We start from the raw sequence: 18,910 nt of genomic DNA, 5'->3' as shown, positions 1-18,910 counted from the left end.
ATGTTTTGTATATAAGCAATGCTTTTTTTTTTAATTTTTACCATTCTTTTTTCTAAATTTCACATAGTGCTTCTTATTGTTTTATTTATTTATAAACTTTTATTTACTTTATTTATAACTTTATGCAACTATTTTATAATTATTTATATTAATTTAGTCTAAATATTTGTAAGCAGTTTGTTTTTTGTCTGACTTTCTTGATTTTCTTTTGCTTTCATTTTAACAATAATTTTAAAATAATGTTTTTGTTGTTGTTCTTCTTAATTTGCAGCACATACATCTTTATGTTTGTAGTTGTTTTTGTTTTTTTTTTTTGTATGCGCCGATTGCGTGTATACGTCTGCTTTTGTATATAAATTATTTACTTATCTAGTATACATACATACATATGTTTATTTTCTTTGAGTTTGTTGTAATAGTTGTTGTGTTTTTTGTTGTTCTTTCATTTATTTGTTTAACAAATTTAATGTTTTATTGGCTTTCTTGCCGATTTTCAGTTGCGCCGTTACCATTTACTGTTGATTTTGTTGTTGTTCTTATACAAACATCCCACACTTTGCAAGAAACGCTCGCGCGACCTCCACGCCCAGCCACCGCTCACTCGGTTCTTGACATTTGCTCTTCTCTTTCCTTCAAGTTGTTTCATGAATTAGTTAGTTGCGTTTTAGCCAGACTTAAACGCTTTTTTTGTTGTTATTTTTTTCTGATTTCTTTCTTTTTCGGCATTGTGTTAAGCGCTGAATTTTGTTGGTATATTTGTATAGATTCAATTTTATAAATATGTTTGGTTTTTATGCTTCTTTTGCTTCTCTTTTATACTTTATTCCTTGCACTCAATTTCTGCTGCAGCTTGTGGGAGTTAGTTGTTGTTGTTTTTTCATACTTTGTCTGCACTTTTTTGCACAAACTGTAAGCATAATTAAAAACTGCTTCAAATAATTTCTATGTACCGTTATCATTTCTATGTTTCTCAATTATAAGCTGTTCGCTATATATATATATATATATATTAAGTTATATATATTTATGTCCATATAACTGTACCGCTGCTACAGGTAGGCAATTGCATGTGTATGTGTGTGCATATGTTTGTATGTGAAAGTATGTGTGTGGCATGAGTTTTCTAACGGCTGTTTTGCGGTGAGCTGCATAACGGTTCATATTTTAACCATTTCCAGTTCCTTTGCCGCCTTTATGGTTAACGGTTGTTTTGCGTTGCTTATATTATACATAAATTGTTGCCTGCTTGGTTGCATTTTAGATTGGTGGTTGTGGTTTTTGGAGGTGATATACACATTTATATATACATTTACATTTATGTATATATATATTTAATAATTTTCTTTTTTTTAGGGGGAGGAGGGTGGTACTTCTTAACATTACACATCTTGGAATTTGGAGAGACGCGCACGCAAGTCCATATTTTCCTGTTTCAACTGTTCCACTTCTTGATGTAATGTCGAATTCTTCAATAAAAGCAAAAAAAACCACAAAAATGAGTAAAGATTGCATTAAGAAATATTTGACTGGCACTCACTTCTTTTTCCAGATATCTGGCACGCATCGCTATTTGGTTTTCCTTTTGGCGGCGTGCGTCACGTGATCGCTTGGCGGCAATGTTGTTCTTCCGGCGACGTGCCCAATATTTATCGTCCTTCAGTTCGTCGGGCACAAACTGTTTGCGTGATTTCTTGATCATCGGTTGCGGTTTGAGCTCTTCATCGGAGAATGCTCTGGTGCGCGGATCGAAATCTCGCCCCGACGATGCAAAGGAGAAAGCTGAAATGTCAAATACTTCAAGATTAACAATGCTTCACAAACTGTTCGTGGCAAACTAAATTAAGAGAAATGACAAAACGAAATTTATAGCAAGCAGTATTTGATAGGGTTAGGTGGACAATAAATTGTGCTTAGCGTTGGACTTATACGGGCTACAGTTAAAATTTTGTTTGGAAAACTCTTTCAACACTAAATCTAAAGCAAATGCTGGTCAACCAGAATTCTAAAAACATTACAAGTAACTTAAATTTGTTATAGAAATTCTAAAAATTATTAAATTCAATATACTTCTAAGCTAAATATAGTCATGCTCTTATTATTAAAAATTTCTGGTGTCTAAAAAAAAATTATTACACCCTCAAAATCAAACCTTTCGAGTTTTAAATTGATTGACTAAAAAATGATTTTTTTGAATTATTTAAATTTTATGTGCTCAGTGTAAATTTAAGCTAGTTCGGGGCGAGTTTTACGTAACACTTTTCTTAATAAAGTAATTTGTAAACTTAACAGTACGTAAACAATGCTGACTTGAAAGAAGTTCCTTGTTTTCTTCACCTCTTTTATATTCCTCTTAAAAATAACTTATCTTGAGATCGAAAGCAATAAGTCTAATTCAACTTTGCTTATTATTTTTCTAAGCTAAAACGATTAATTGGCTCAGCAAGATTTTCCTGACTAATTGCTAAATTAAAATCTCACCTTAGGAACAATTTATGCCAGTGACCTTTAAGCCAAGCCAATGACATTTCGGAGTGTATGTCTCAGATAGCTAAGTATTCACTTCAATTATAGGACTTTTGGATAGGATTGGTCAATTTTTACCGAGAGTCGTCAAAATTGGAATTTTTGCTTTAAGACTAACGATCTATTCTCTAACTACCTCGCTCTACCAATCTTTTTCTTGAAAACGCTCTCTGACTATCTCGCTCTATCTACCTTTTTCTACTTTTCTCTACCTCTCAATAAATAGCCTCTAACTAGCTCGTTCCATCGATCCATCTTCTCTTCCCTTTATGTATGTATATATTTTACTTGATAATACTCTATAACTCTTAATCTCACTATATCTCTTTCTTTGAGTCTTTCGCTCTCTCTCTCTCTCTCTGTCTATTTCAGTTATAAGATAAATATTGATTTTGTGCGCGTTGAATTCGCATAGTAATTTCAGTCTGACAATTTCGTAAATCATTTAGAACCTTTAAATTTTAATTACTTGCTAGAATAACAGGCACTACCTCAAGTATATAATGTACTTATATACATAGTTTAAAGATATGTATTATTTTTGTAAACTTACATATGTTAATAACTATTTATTCTATTCAAAAACATTTTGTATGTAATAGTTTTTTTTAGCCTTCTCTATACGACATTGGAAAATATCTCAAGGTAGGATTACTAATGAAATTTCAGCATAAAAAGGGAAAGGGTATTCAATCATAAAAAAAAAAACAATAAGACAATTTTTCAATAACACTTTGCATTTTGTTACTCACTTGACTCAGCCGGCGATGGTGGATTCAATGTTTCCGGACTTATACAATCCGATGGCGATGGGGAACGTTCACGCTTCGTCGTTATATGGCCGAGACCCAGCCCCAGACCAGCAGCATGGCCCAGCGAATCTGATCGATGCCCCAAACCACTTGAGTGTCCCAAATGGGAGCCGGGCAAGCCATCAGGTATATTGTTCTCCGACAAGAATTCATCCAAATCTGCATACTGTTTGTTGTTTATATATATATTTGTGGCAAGCAAGAAATAAGCAAAAGCAAATTATTGGCTGTTAATGGAAATTAATTTAAAATTTTGTGAAATATAACAAAAAATAAAAAACAACTTTTTTGAAAACATTCAAAATAGTTGGTATTCGTATTACACACATTTGCCGAGTGGACAAAAGAACACCCATATAATTTTGTTTATAAAAAAACGTAAGCGTAACTATTTTAGCAGTGAGCTTTAAGCAGCGATAGAACTAAAAAAATATGGAAAAATTAAAATTATTTATATTATATTAAACATGTAAGTGTGAGGCTAAGTGGTTGCTTCTGGGTTGTCGATATGAAGTAAAAAATAGCTACGTTAGAACTCATCCCTAAAACTTTTTGATGCTCATTTGATAATATTCCATAGGTATAACAGGTGGTAAGTTAAAAAAAAAAACATTCGTCTTCTAAGCCTAATGAAAGGGTTACTTTAGTTTGTTACCCATAGGGTTTTCAATTAAATTTAATAAAAAAATTAAACAGGTGGCAACACTTTTTTCAGAAAAGCATTCATTCTCTAAGTTTAAAAAGAAGATTGCTATAGTTTGTTTTCCATAGCTTTTATCAATTAAATTTGGCTAAAATTTTAAATAGGTGGCAACTCTTTTTTAAAAAAACATTCATTTTCTAAGCCTAATAAGAAGATTGGTTTAGTTAGTTACCTATCATTTTTATCAATTGAAATTAATGCAAACTTGAAACAGGTGGCAACACTCATAAAATATATTTTCATTCGAATTTTTGAAACTCTCTAGCTCAACACCAATAATTTCGAAACTTTTTCATTACTTATGTTTATCAAATTTACACAGGTGGCAACTGTCCGAAACTACATATATTTTCAGCACGCATTTTATATTTGTATATAGCTCAATTCGTATAACTCAATACCAATATTTGACTATTTCTTGGCTTTATATTTCTTTTACTTAAAATTTTCAAGTAGGTGACAACTCTACTAAAATATATTTTTAACTGAATTTCAGACCTTTTTAGATACTTGCTAATTTTCGATTTTTTTTTATTATGCAACTCTACTGACATATATTTTAAACTGAATTTTTAGACATAATCCATGCCAATAGTTGATCATTTCTTTCTATTATAATTATTTTACATACAATTTACAAATAGGTGGCAACGTTCTTCATAATTAGAATCGCGTAGGAAGCGGAGAAACAGCATTAAGCTTAATAAATTGGTGTTTTGAAATGAATTTCCAATAATTATGTACTCTACTAAATACCCAAAACTTTCACTTTAGTTTTTGGAGAGCCACAGCTCAAAAGATTTCAATTAAAACCAAACAAAGGTCCAAGTCAGAATTTCTCTATTACGTTTTAGCTTAAGCAGGCACATTATGCTATTTGTGGAAATCATAGAGCTTTCACCCAAAATATGATTACGTATTACTAAGCTTTTAATGAGCTTTCCAGTTTAGCGATTGCAAATTGTAACAGCTACATTTGTAATCAATTTTAGAGATACAACTGTTCTCATACAATGATTTAAATAGTTGTTTTGAAAGATTTGAACGCTCCACCTACTTTACAGTCGCCATACATTGAGATTCAAAGCGTTAATTGTAATTCAAGCACTGGGTTAGAAATTTTCCTTTAAATACGAATCAAAGTCTTATCACTTATAGTGACATGTAAATCCGTTCCATTATCAGCGTGATTGCCGCACTAACATCAAATTATATAACAAAAACCAACAACACCCACTTAGCATCAGAATGTCTCACATTTCGTTTGCGCGTGTTTTCGCTTTTTAAAATAAAGTCATCCTTAAGATAATAATTAAGTATTAAATCTCAAGCGCTGCATTAAGCAAGCTAAGAATTTAATGCAATTAAATCGCAGAAATGCACACAAAACATTTTAAATACAGTGCATACATACATACATATGTATATATACCGGTACTTTTCACACACAAAGAACACTCACGCTGCATTTATGTGAGTATGTATACATTGTAAGTAGGTATGCATGTGTATGTGTGTATTTGTTCTACTATTTGCATTCATCGGTGAATTATTTTATTTATTTTATATAAATTCCAATTTATTTACAATGCGAATTGCACTACGAAAGCTTGAAAGCTCATGAATTATGAAAAAGTAACACTGTGTAGTGGCTGTTTGTGTGTGTGCAAGAATGGTGAGTTCTCTGAAAGGCTTCTATTAAGGTCGTTGATCGCTAACGCACCGCCTTTTAGCAATTCCTTAAGTATTTTAATATTTAAAAATAGTTTTCCACACAAAAAAAAAAAAATTAATATTTTCTTCTCAAAATTATTTCAAAATATTTTGAATATTTTCTAAAAAGTACTTTTGATAATTTTTTCTTTTAATTTTTAAATATTTCAAAAAATGTTCCAAAAATAGCTTTTAAAACTTTTAAGAATACTTTTTTTTAATTATTTCAAAATCTTTTGAACATTTTCTTAAAAGTACTTTTTATATTTTTTGAATATGTTTTCAAATCTTTTTCGAAGCATTGCTAAATTTTTTAAAAAGTATTTTCAAAAAATTTTTTTCAAAAATTATTTTCAAAAAATTTTCTACATCTTGCTTAAAAATTATTCGATGATATTTAAATTCCAAAATATTTTCAAAGTTTTTAAAATTTTTAAAATTTTGCTGCAAAAGATTTCTAAATTACATTCAACAATTTTTCATATACATATGTTCAATACCTTTTCGCTTTTATTTTTTATTTTGTTAACAGTTTTTATAAAAATTTTCAAAACTTTTTGAAAAATTTATTTCCCTTATTCTTTTTAAAGTTTTTGTTTTCGTATTTTTTTCATATTTATTGAAGTAAACTTTTTCGAAATTTTTTTTTGCGAATTTATTTTCACAATATTTTTCGAAAATTTTTAAATTTTTTTCGAAGTTATTTTCAACCATTTTTAAAAATTTGTTCAATATGGTTTTTATTTTTAAATTTGCTGAAAATCTTTTCAATTTGTTAAGATTGTTTTCAAAAATTTTTCAAAATTATTTAAAAAAAATTTCTATATCTTTCAAATATTTTCAAAATTTTTCATATCATATTTAAAAAAAAAATTCTTTTAAACTTTTTAAAGGTTTTCACAAAGTATTTTTAGAAATTTTTATAATTGTTTTTCAAACTTTTGCGGTATTCAAACATTATGAACATTTTTCTGTTCTTTCAACAATTTTTCCAAAACTTTTGCATGGTCTTACAAATTTTTAATTTGTAATAATATTTATTCTTTATAAAATTATCGAAAACATTTGTAAATTTTTTTTTACAAAAATTTTGTAACATTTTTACAATGTTTTTCACATTTTTCCGAATTCGCCTTTAATATTTCTTTTCATACTTTTAAAATTTTTTTTTTTTAAATAACTTGTAGTTGTTGCAATTGTCTGTAGGCATATGTGTGTTGTACGCAAATTAGCATTTGAGATGAGACATTCATTTATGTAAATACGTATGTGTATGTAAATGTAAAGCACGCTTCACTACGCAGCAGAAATGATACTAACTTGTGTTACCTTAAGATCGGCATCGTATGGCAGAGCTTTGTCCCACAAATTCGGTCCGAGGAATGCGGTTTGTGCCTCCACATTCCAGAGATCACCCTCTTCTTTGTATTTGTCATCGCCGCAGATAACTTCTTTGCTATTCGATGAGGATTTGCCTGCAATGCAAAAAGGTAGTTGGCAGTGTGTATTATACAGCATGCTATAAGTTTTATTCAATACAAATTAATCAAGTATTTTATATGGAAAATGTAATTGGAAAGTGTGCAATTTCAGGCCTTAAATAATGTTTATATATAAATAAATTGTAAAAACTTGCACTTAATCAGTCCGATGACGTCTTCGTATAACTGGTGATTGCCACTTAAGTGTGTGCTTATCGCTCTAATATCATCATAAGCAGCTCGATATAAGTGATACATTTCATTACGACTCCTTGTGCAGACCGTTATTTATTTTAGTGTGTATTAACTGTCTGTGATTATTTGTCTTAACTGATTGTTGCCGATTGGCTAAAGATTTGATGATACTTCTAAGTTTTTTAAAATATAATAGAGTCTAACTAACAAGTGACTGACTTTAGTTAGGAGGTTTTGACGTCTTAGTCATTATCGTCATTAGTCTACAAAAACACTTGGCTAGAGTTATAAATAGCATGAGCTTTTGCGTATATTTTCTTTCTAGTATTTATTACAATTATATTTAGGCCATGTTCTAATAAAAGTTGTTTTTATAATACTGTCTATTTCGAACTACACACTTGAAATTAAATAATTTGTTCAAAATTTATAGCAACTTTTCTGTAAATGTGACACCCTTCCATTGAAAAGATAAGAACTTTTTGTCCTGCGTTAAATTCCTCGTGTTCTACAAATTCATACCTACAATTTCTATACAACAATTTCTTCATAAGTTGAGATCTCCAAGGTCTAATAGTTTTTCTTCTGGCAGTTAGCCATAAGTGTTTAAACGACTCTGCAAAAAATTGTATATATACTCGCAAGACACTTCTTGAATATTTCGAAACAAAAAAATATAGAAAATTATGCTACTCTTAACAAGAAAATCTTATCTGCATTAGATTATTTTTCGAAGAAACTGAATTTGAATTCGATTCAACGCCAACCTTTTGTTAGATTTCCCAGTAAATTTGAGGCTTGTCGCCGATTTAACAGACTTTAGCTCTTGAAAAAATGAGTCCGTTCGTTGCGAATGCAGGATTATGGTGGGAGAGACGTAGTTCTCTAAATTGGAAATTCAGTCCATTATATGACCCTATCGATAGAATCGTTAGTGAAATGAGAAGGGTGAAGAACGTATAGAAAGAAAAACTTGAATTTTCGAATGTCATTTACCGAATCTGATATACCAGAATCTGACGTACGACTGATTTTCTAGGAATTAAAGAGCACGAGCTCTGCAAAGGCAGAGATAAGATATGAAAATCTACGCCACTTGATATGAAATAAGTTGCATCATCTTTTATTAGGAAAATCTTGGTATTGGTAAATTGCCTATTGATAAGTAAATAACCAAAATATATCTACATATATATACATACAAATCTTTATATATAAAAATTACGTGTCACGTTGTTTATCCGCGATGGACTCCTACTTACTGAACCGATTTTAGTAAAATTTAGCACACTGCGTCCAGTACGAAAAAACTTTGAAGATAGGATAGTAAAAATCATAAATAAAAAATATAGTGAAAGCTCTATTAAATGGATGCTCTATTAAGCGGACTACTCTATTCACTGGACAGAAAGGCTGGTAACGAGACATTGAGAAAGCAGCCTTAAATTCGTTATTTCTTCGAATGAAATTTATTTGTATGAACATATTCAACATTAAACCTCAAGTACAATCACTTGGATTCTTATAACGAAAAAAACAATTTCGCCTTCATTCGTAAATAAAATTTTCACAGCATTGAATAGTTTATTATATGAATAATAGTATAAAATGTACACCACAGCAACGCGTGGCCGGATCCACGAGTATATATACATATATATATGTTATTTGGTTGAATTTTGGAGTTGCCACCTGGCTAAAAACGCATAGTTGGAAATTTAATGGAAAGCGTGCGCTAAATAAGAGAGATTTGAATATTAAACTAATAATATTATATTTTACACATGTGTATGTATTTTGTAATGGAGTTGCCACCTTTCGAAAAAACGTATTTTTTTTAAAACGTGCCTAACGGATATACAGATATTAAAGTACTCAATTTTAAATTATTTTAGGTAAATTTTGCAGCAGAGTTGCCACCTATTTAAATAATTTAAATTTAGAAAAATATTACATACAGCAGTTCAGTGAAAAAGACGAAAATCTTTTCAATATTGACATATTCGGTACAAATTATTTGCAATAGAGTTGCCACGTATTGAAAAATGCGCTTGGAGTAAGCACAGTTGCAAAATATGCATTCAAAAAATAATTGAATTAGCATTTAAAGTATTTTTTTTTGTGTTGCAGTACTTCAAACCCTGATTAAAAATAGTTTTTTTTTTTGGTTTAAAAATTCAAAAAAATATTAATCCCAAAACTTTATAAACTAATTAAAAAAATGTAATACTAAAATGAAAAAAATATTTAATCTCAAATCCGGATACAAAAATAAAAAAAAAATTTCCTAAAAACCGGATTAAGAAATTAAAACAAAAATTGAATACCAAAATGAAAAAATTTAATCTTAAATTCCGGATTGAAAAATAAAAAAAAATAATTCCTAAATTAGATTGCTACTATAACTATATAGTGTCAAATACCGTATTGAAAATTTAAAAATAAAAGATTAAGCCCAAATCTGCATTAAAGAAAAAAATTAATTTCAAATACCGAAGAAAAATAAAAATAAAAAATAATATAAAAAATTACTCTCAGGCCTATAAAAAAATAAAAAAAAAATTAAAAAAAAAAATTAAAAAAAATATAAAAAAAACAATTAAAAATTTAAATATGTACGAATATATTTTTTCGGAAATTAAATTTTTATTAAAAAAGCCGCTGCCTTGAGTATAATATTTCTTATATTGTTGGTTTTCTTTATTAAAAGAATGTTTTTATTTTAAAAAACGTGATACAAATTTTACTTGTACTTTTTTTATTGCTTAGTCCTTTCGGATTGTTAAATGCGGATCTATTTTTATGCACTAACTGACCGATATGGCACTTCAAATACCGATCATAATTGCTTAGGCGCTAGATAAAAAAATAAAAAGAAATAGCGATGATTGAAGTAGGTTAATAATTCAATAAAAGATGGCAAATAGCCACTTTAAATTAGCGCTAATGCATAAATCAAGACATTAACCGAAATGCGAATCGGCGCTAAGCGAAATAAGGCAAACGCAGGAGTAAAAGCAAAATACAAACGATGCATTTGCAAGCAAAATTGAAAAAATGCGCTGCAAATGCAAACATGCAGAAATAAACAACAAAAAGTAAATAAAAATTCACACAAAACAGTCAAGAGACAGCAGCGCCACGAACAGTGTAAATGCGCATGCGCAGCCATACAAACAATAACACGGCAGGCGCGCGGCGCACACCCTCCCAGCCACGTACAAGCGACGCTGCATATCAACACTTCACATGTGAGTCCAAAAGTCAGGCGGCAACAGCGCGCTGCAGAAAATCATTTCCGTATTCAAAAGTTACATCGTAAAGTACGACAACAACAAAAGCATTAACAAAAAATGAAAACAAATTTCGTTTGGCGCGGAGTGGGCTCGCTGTGGGTTGGTAATAAAAGCCAAATGACTGCACATACACGCAATACGCGCACATACATAAATATGTATATAACATACATATACACATATTTACAAACAACCACACACACACACACATGTGCGCTTGCAGAAAGCAATTGACCAAAACAAGGAAAACCAGAAAGCATGCAAGCGAAAATGATAAATTGAGCAAATGTGAAATAATATGTATATAAGTATTCACGCTTTTTGATATATGTATGTAAGTGTGTGTGTGTGTGTGAGCGGGCTCAAAGGGGGGCCATGCGGCACAATAGGCCATTGTAAAATCTGACTTGGGCTGACTTTCAGTTGAAAAAACGACGAAACGTTGCCAAGTGGAGTGTTGGAAAAATTACGGCTAGCAACAACAGTTGCAACAACAAAAGAAAACAACGAAATCAAATGGAAAATGAAAGTGAAATTTTTTTCGGATTTTTTCATCGCCTGGTTTTTATCGGTGCCAAAGCTTGTGTGTGTGAGTGTCTGTGTGCTTTGTTTACTTTGCGTGCCTCGCTATTTCTGAGCTTTCAAGCGGCCTGTGAGCGCGCTCAGTTAGTGCGCTTAGTTCGGCGCATGCGTGACCTATAACAATCGCGCGTCTTGCTATTTGAGTGTTTGCTGAAGTAATAAACAGACGAGTGTTATATTAACGCTGTTCAGCAGTTGAGTAAAAGCTTTCGGCCTCAACGAGAGCTTTTACCGCTTTTCGAGTGCAAACATTTTACATTGTCTTTCTTTTGGCTTTCTTGCCCTAATCTTTCTTCGCATTTTACTTTTAGCGCTCAGCATTTTTGCTCTGCTTCGTCTATAGTTTTCTCTCAGCAAGCTTATCATTACGAGTTTTGTGTATGGATTATCTGTGATGCGAATCTATTCGTGTGTGAAGCTAACGGTTTCAGGCGCTTATACTGCATACTTTATATACAGTTATACATGATTTTCATCCTCATACTCTTTTCTTCCTTTCTTGGTGCTTTTTTACGTCCAACTCTACAGCAGCTCTCGGCTAAAAACTTTTTTTTTCCGTTTTTTCCTTCTCTGTTCAACTCTGCTGTCTGCTGTAGTTTCAGCTTTAACTTCAGCTTCAGCTTTGGTTTCAACTTCAATTGCAACTCTGTATTCACCCTTTCGCCAGCTAAAAATTTCCGCTTTCTTATTCACTCTCACTTTCATTTGACTCCGTTGCGCTTTGGTCTTGCTTTGTTTTATTTTACCAACTGGTTGTTGTTGCTTTGCAAACTGGCTTTAACTATCTTATGCTTGTTACCGTCTTACTATCTCTGCTTTCTGTCTGTCTGTCTGTCTATCGGTGTATTACCAAATGTTGCGAAATCTTTGCTTGTCATTTGTGGTAAGTGTTACGATTGCAATTGAATAATACTTGCAACTTAGAAAATTGCATTCGCATTCATGCACGTTTGGTCGACTTCTGTTATATTTCAGGTGGAAATACAAGCATATTTTTAAGTATGTAAATATTTTTGACTTTGTATGGGAAGATTGGTATCCAAGTGCTCTTTCCATAAAATTTTTGTGAGTAAATGTCTAAAAGACTAGATTTCTCGTATTTCAATATTCTTCTCATACCAGCTTTAGTCCATTTTTGCATTGTAAAGTTATGCAGGAAACGATTATGAATTTTAAAAACTGATTGACCAAGTTCTCGAATGAATAACCTTAAAAGCATGAAAAAATCTTCTTTCAAAGTTTAAATCATTTACCCGCCTTTGACAGTTGACTCCCCACCCAGTCAACTGTTAAAGGCGAAGTTTGACGTTTGTCAATTAGAAAACCAGTTGCAGTCAAATTGAAATCGTACTGAAACGCTATTTGAACGGAGACATTTCAAATATTCCCACTTTTCTGTTTTGGCTACGCTTAAAAATGCTATAAAAGTAATAACTTTGAGGCGTTTTCACACTAGAATAAGTTGAACAAGATCTTAACACTGGTCCTATCTGCAAGGCAAGACAATACTCTGAAGTATTTCATGCTTTATGAAATTATTTTGGCAAACGAAGTATATTAATGTTTCAGATTTTGTCTAAGTTGCATGTTTTCCATTACAAAGGTTTAAAAAAACCACCATTATCGATGATACAGATTACAGCGATATCGTTTTTGTAGAGCGTTTGACTTTCGGCTGCAAAACAGGCTTCAGTTTAGGTAGGTATCTCCTCACTGTTGTTAAATATGTGCCCAGCGAGCATTCATTGGATATCTAAGATTAGGGAAAAGTCAGTGAGGGCGAGATTCAGAGTACATGCCTTCTATACTGTGTCATGGTAAATTTTTAAATTTTTGATATGATAGATACTCAGAACGTATGAACGCTTTTTGTGTTATTTACAGTAACTCCAAATATTCATCTAGCCCAAGAAATGGCTTAAATCGCTAACATTTTCACGTCACTATTTTCTACAACTTTCGACGTGCATTAACTCAGCAACAGTAGTTCATGAACTTAATCAACTTTTGCTGATGAAGTTCCATTAAGAACTAGTATACATAAATTGATAATATGCTGAATTCAATCGAAGTCGCAGATCACTCCAAGATAAATATCGCTAAGGTCATTCAAAAACAGTTTTTGTTCCGGAAGCTATTAATGCTGTGCACAAACTGATACTACATGAACGTAAAGTGATCTATCGTGGGGTTAAGACACCTATAAGCATTAGTGGAACTAGCATAAATTTAAGAATGCATAAACATTTGATTGCAGAAATTTTTTTTTTCTTCGTGAGACCTCACACAATTTGCTAATCGCTTAAGCAAGGATTGTGTTGATTGGTGAAAAAAATAATATAACGGTGCTTAAAAACACGTCTTTTACAAAGTGACCGATGATGAACCGTGGACTTAGGCGTATGAGTTCGAAAGTAAACAGCAGTCGACTGTATGGGTGTTTCAAGATGAGCCGAATCCAACAAGAGTAATTCACGAACGACGCACTTCCAAGCAAATATTTGTCTTTTTTTTTTTTGGTAAAGCTGAACATGTCGAAACCATACCACTGGAATATCGCAGAGCAGTAAATTCTGAGTGGTAAGGAACTAAAACCTGTTGCCTTTCAAAAAATCGGGAAAACCAACCGCCGAATGAATCAACTGCATTTTTGAGCACTCAAAATATCGATTTAATGTGTCATCCTCTGTATGGTCGTATCGAATGTCTACTTTTTATTCCCGTTCGTAAAAAATAAAGTAAGAGATCAACGTTTCTCAACACCTGAAGATGCGGTTGATGCGTTCAGACCGCATGCTTTGGAGATACTTCAATAAGAGTGGCAAAAGTACCTGGACAAATGGTTCAAATGTTTGCAAAAGTGTATACAACTTAATGAAGAATATTTTGAAATACAATAAAGCCTTACTTATAAAAGGCAACACCCATACCTTATCGCGTAATTATAGTCCATTTATAATATTGTTAAAATTGGGTTTAAATACAAAAAAATTAAAAGCTTTCTTTGGAGCCAAAATGCCTTTGAGTTGCTTTCGTAAGCTCTAATTAAAAATATTTTAAAAAAGCTTCCTCCGAAGTATGCAGAATATAGCTTGCTTTTCGAAGCTGTGCATTGAATATTTAGAAAAAGTGATTTTTTGTGTATTATAAAATACAAACGAAGGCTAACTGCAACTGAAAGAAATTTCTTTAAAATACATACATATATAGTATTTTTCAAGTTCTGAATTGACGAAAAGTAAAGGCCCTATTTGGATTAAGAAAGTGTAAGCTGCTTTTGAAGGTATTTCACTAAATATTTCAATAAGGTTTTCTTTTAATTTTATTAATAAGCAATTTTGTTAAAAATTTGCAAACGAAATTGCAAAAAAAAAGTTTGTTAAATGAAAAAATTTATCATTTTTATACTACGAGTTCCGCAAAAGTGAAAGCTTTTAAGTGGAAAAAGCTTAGTTTGCGAACGACTGTATTTTTTAAATGCTAGTGCGGAAAAGCTACTTATTTACTAATTAAATGAAACTTCTTAAAGGTTTCCGTAGAAAAATCTTTTTATAAAACTCATTTCACGATTTTTAAAGCTTTGACTAGCATAACAGCGCTGAAATTTCATTCCAACGCCCAAATAAATTTCGTGTAAAAATTGCTTTTAAGTTTTATATGCAAAATAAGCAAAGTTATAAAAATATTCATATATTCAAAAACTGTACATTTGGACATACACGCTTTTTGATTGGAAAATATGCAAATATCTCATGCCATATAAATATCTCCGTATTTATGTATATATTTCGCTTAATGCTAACATAAAGCCTTTCAAACAAGGCAATTAAGGCACTCATTTTAAACTTTCTCACTATTTAAATACAAAAAAATGCAAAAACAATAGCAATAACAACGAAACAACAAAGGCATAAGCAAAGACAAACACAAGCACAATGAAAGCAAAAGCAAAAGCAGTTTGCAGAAAAATTAAAATAACAACAACAACGCAATGCAAACAAACAAAAAACCAAAAAAAAATTACCGTTTGTTTTGCAAATGAAACCCAAAAATGGAGATTTCCTGCCTGAAAACAAAGAAGTAATAAAATATCGTAAATTAAAGAAATTTCACAAAAAAAAACACGGAAAATATTTTTGATGAAGAAAGAAAAATAAATAAAAATTCAAAAAATAGTTGGAGATGAAGAAGAAAATCGCCAAATATGCAAATATGAGCTTCAATGGAAGGTGGTGAATGAGAGTTGCCGAAATTTCTATACATTTGTGAGTACGTATGTATGTTTGAGTGTGTTTGTTGTATTAAGCAAAAACAATAAATAAAGAATAATGCGCACAGATTTACACGCCAAACAATATGTATAAAGAAGTAGAAGAAGAGATAATAGTAAACACTAAATGGCAACAATGAGGCGACACAGTTACAAAAGCTAAAACCCAAAACCAAAAAAAATAGAAAAAATAATAAATAAATGACTTTTCGCCGCAGAAATATGCACAAAAGATACACAGAGACTGCGCAGATTTTTTCATTGTTTTCCTGGTTGGTCGGACCTCCACTATATTTAGTAATTTAACACGCCATTTTGGTAATACAAGCGCCACGAAAAAACTAAAAAAACCTTAACTATGAATATTAATGTATGTATATATAAGATAAGTTTATATATGTGAATATATTTGACTGCTGATAACTTTTACTTTTATTTTCACTTTCACTGCGCACCTAAGCATGCGAGTATCAGAAAAAACAGTGTCCAAAAATGCGCCAAAGATGCTGAGCGAAGGGAACTGAGACAATGAGGAAGGGCCACAGCATGCAGCAAATGGCAACAGCAAGCAATGAAGCAGCGAAGAAGAAATGCTGGTGAACTGAATTTGTGTTATTTATGGACCCAATTTGGTGTGCATATTTTTAGCACACACTACAAAAGCAGCAGCAATTTAACCGCAGTTCAGAAAAAAGAAATGGTTGCGCATGTGCAGAAATGCCTCTCTCGTATCTTCGACAGAAGTAGAAGTTGCGAAAGTGAACTTAAAAGAAACGTCTTCGTTGATGCTTTAATCTTCCAACTGTATACAGATGTAGGCCATATATAGCATGTACAGTTGAAAATCAGACATCGAGACACTCTTAAAGTGCTGATGGCAAAACCTGAATCACATTAACCGAAGTTTTTGCTGCTTTTTGGGGAATCCAAATATGTACTTTTAGTATGTAAATAAAAATACGGGGTCAGCTGCTGATCGATTTCGCATTTGGGACGCATGAGATGGAAGTTTCGGAATATGTAAAAAGTAAAATTTATTTATAGCCAACAGTGATTTATTTATTTAAAATTAAGTACTTCTGCCTTTGGTTCTGCTATATTTACAGTATCCAAAATTTATGGGCTCCTTGTAATAAGAATTAACATTGGATCCGATATGTGTCTGACCCGAGATTACCACAAAATATTGTTAAGAGACAAAATGGGTTTATTTTGAAATCAATGTACTGTATAAGAAAAGAGAAATTTCGAGAAAATTCATTGAAGCCCAAGAAGACAAAAAACGCAACCTGATAGACAAAATTAGTATAATACGTTATGATATTCATTCTCAGTTCTTCTGTCTGATTTATATGTATGTGTGCAAGAACTGTCCGCTTGGTATTCGCCCAGTATTCTTCTGGGATCACGTGGTAAGATTCCATATTCATCTTCTAAGTCAAAAACGTTATGAGATAATCGAAGAATATATAACACAGATGATGAACTATCCTATCATCCCATTGAGGAACCATAAGAAAACATTTGTTTTAAAAAAGTGGTTAACCAGCACTAACGACTGATGTAAAAAATAATAATAATCGGAAATTATAACACCAATTTTAGAATTTATCATAGGTTATACTAACAGAAATCGGAAATAAAATTGGCAAATACTGAAAACATAGTATTTACTTTGAAAAGAGAAATGTTTTAACCTAAATGTCATGACTCACGTTGCTAGCAATATGAAGTTTAAAAAAAATACTTAGAAGAGGTCTTTGAAGAAATATATGTAATTACAAGTGATCTCTCAACGTTTTATGTTGAAAATGCTTACTCAATCCTTTTAAGAGAACTTGTAGCCATAGATCCGTTCTAAATTCGGAAAGCATCAGAAAACAGCAAATATAAAGTGTATGTAGAACGATTTAATCCTAATACTTTATTTATAACCAAAACCTCACACTATTTTAATGCGCTCACCAAAAGCAGCATTTGTTGGTGAATAAATAAATCCTTATTAAGAGATTGCACGAAAGCAAAATTTATTATTATAACATATCTTTTTCGTTTACATATATTTTATTTGTAAATTTTAGAAACTTTCGCGCTTTTGACCAAAAACATGCAAATTCAATGCAAATATGATTATCTGCTCATTTCCCGTGTCTTCAATAGGAAGCGGTACATTAAAGCGCCAACAAAAGATTTGACACAACAACAAAAAGAACAACCAAATTTATGGCTTATACACGCCAACAATAGAAACAAAGCACTTTATCTGCTCGCGTCATCAGCGAGTAGTTTGTGAAAAAGAGTGGAATATGCAGAAAAAAAGGCCGAGACAGCGGTAATTTTAACCGAATTTCGCATGCAATTAAAAATAATTTGCATAATTTTCGTAAATTTCGTAAATTTGGTGGCAACTAGCAACAACGCCTGCGCGAAAACGGAAAAAGAAAGGTTGGCCCGAAATTTCGTTGGCATTTTCACTTTCATTAGAAGCGCTCGAGTGGCACAACCGGTCAAGCGAGCGGTCATTTGGTCAGAAAGTGAACAAAAAACAACAACAACAACTAAATGCTATATGTTTGCATGTGAAAGAGCAGAAGTTAGCGCCAAGGGAGTGCTGCGCATGCGCGTAGTAGCAGCGCGTCGAACGCTCAACGCCGCTGGGACTACGACAACGCATTGTCTGCTGACGTTGCTCGCGTTAGTAGCCGGCGTTAATGATACAATATTGCGTGCGTAGATATGTGTGTGTGTGCTGAGTAAGTGCCCAGAAATAAAATGTGGTGGAAGTCAGAGGAGAAAAGTCAGAAAGCAATCATACCGAAATTAAAATAAAATTGTAATTTAAATCTTTTAAGCCGTTGCACATATACGCATACATACATAAAACATTTTTTGGTGTAAAAAATACATATGTATATACATACTTGTAAATTTGTGTTTGTATGTATTTCTTGCTCACTTGTAGCTTTTGTGCTCGTATTGGCATACTTATACTAATATGATATGCATACAGTCAGCGCCATAATTATATGTACACAAAAGCATATATGCATAATACATGCACACATCTATTCAGTTATCCATATGTATGTAGTTATATGTGTGTGTGTGTATGCGCTAGTCTGTTTTCATTTAGTAACTGTATTATTATGCTTTATGTTTCATATTAGTTTACTTTTGATAATTTTCATGCTGCCAGTCTGTCGACTAGCTACAACAACTAACAGCCAGCAACAACAACTACTGATATATCGGATTTTACTGGACCGTAGCAATAATGCGGAATTAAACTTTCACTTATTTAATGTTTTTTTCACATTTCAATTTTCTTGTTTTAT

The 18,910-nt window shown here is 31.8% G+C and overlaps 1 protein-coding gene across 14 annotated transcripts in view; it reads right to left on the bottom strand.

Annotated features, from left to right (window-relative positions):
• Positions 1 to 264: 264 nt before the first annotated feature.
• The window catches only part of LOC120779004 (putative uncharacterized protein DDB_G0286901), a 60,326-nt gene continuing 41,680 nt past the window's right edge, over positions 265 to 18,910 (bottom strand). For 6 of the 14 annotated variants that reach the window (XM_040111116.1, XM_040111114.1, XM_040111119.1 and 3 more), the window contains 5 exons: positions 15,330 to 15,371; positions 7,072 to 7,226; positions 3,276 to 3,501; positions 1,538 to 1,794; positions 265 to 1,466 (listed from right to left, as the gene is read on the bottom strand). In XM_040111116.1, the coding sequence (XP_039967050.1) occupies positions 1,380 to 1,466; positions 1,538 to 1,794; positions 3,276 to 3,501; positions 7,072 to 7,226; positions 15,330 to 15,371 (767 nt within the window). In that variant the 3' untranslated portion in view covers positions 265 to 1,379. The remainder of the gene's footprint in view (positions 1,467 to 1,537; positions 1,795 to 3,275; positions 3,502 to 7,071; positions 7,227 to 15,329; positions 15,372 to 18,910) is intronic. The other 8 variants (XM_040111120.1, XM_040111110.1, XM_040111121.1 and 5 more) reach the window with 5 other exon arrangements.

Source organism: Bactrocera tryoni, chromosome 5 (genome assembly GCF_016617805.1).
Source record: "Bactrocera tryoni isolate S06 chromosome 5, CSIRO_BtryS06_freeze2, whole genome shotgun sequence".
NCBI classification, from domain to species: Eukaryota; Metazoa; Arthropoda; class Insecta; order Diptera; family Tephritidae; genus Bactrocera; species Bactrocera tryoni.
The sequence above is the reverse complement of the archived record's forward strand: the minus strand, read 5'-3'. Positions and strand labels throughout refer to the sequence as shown.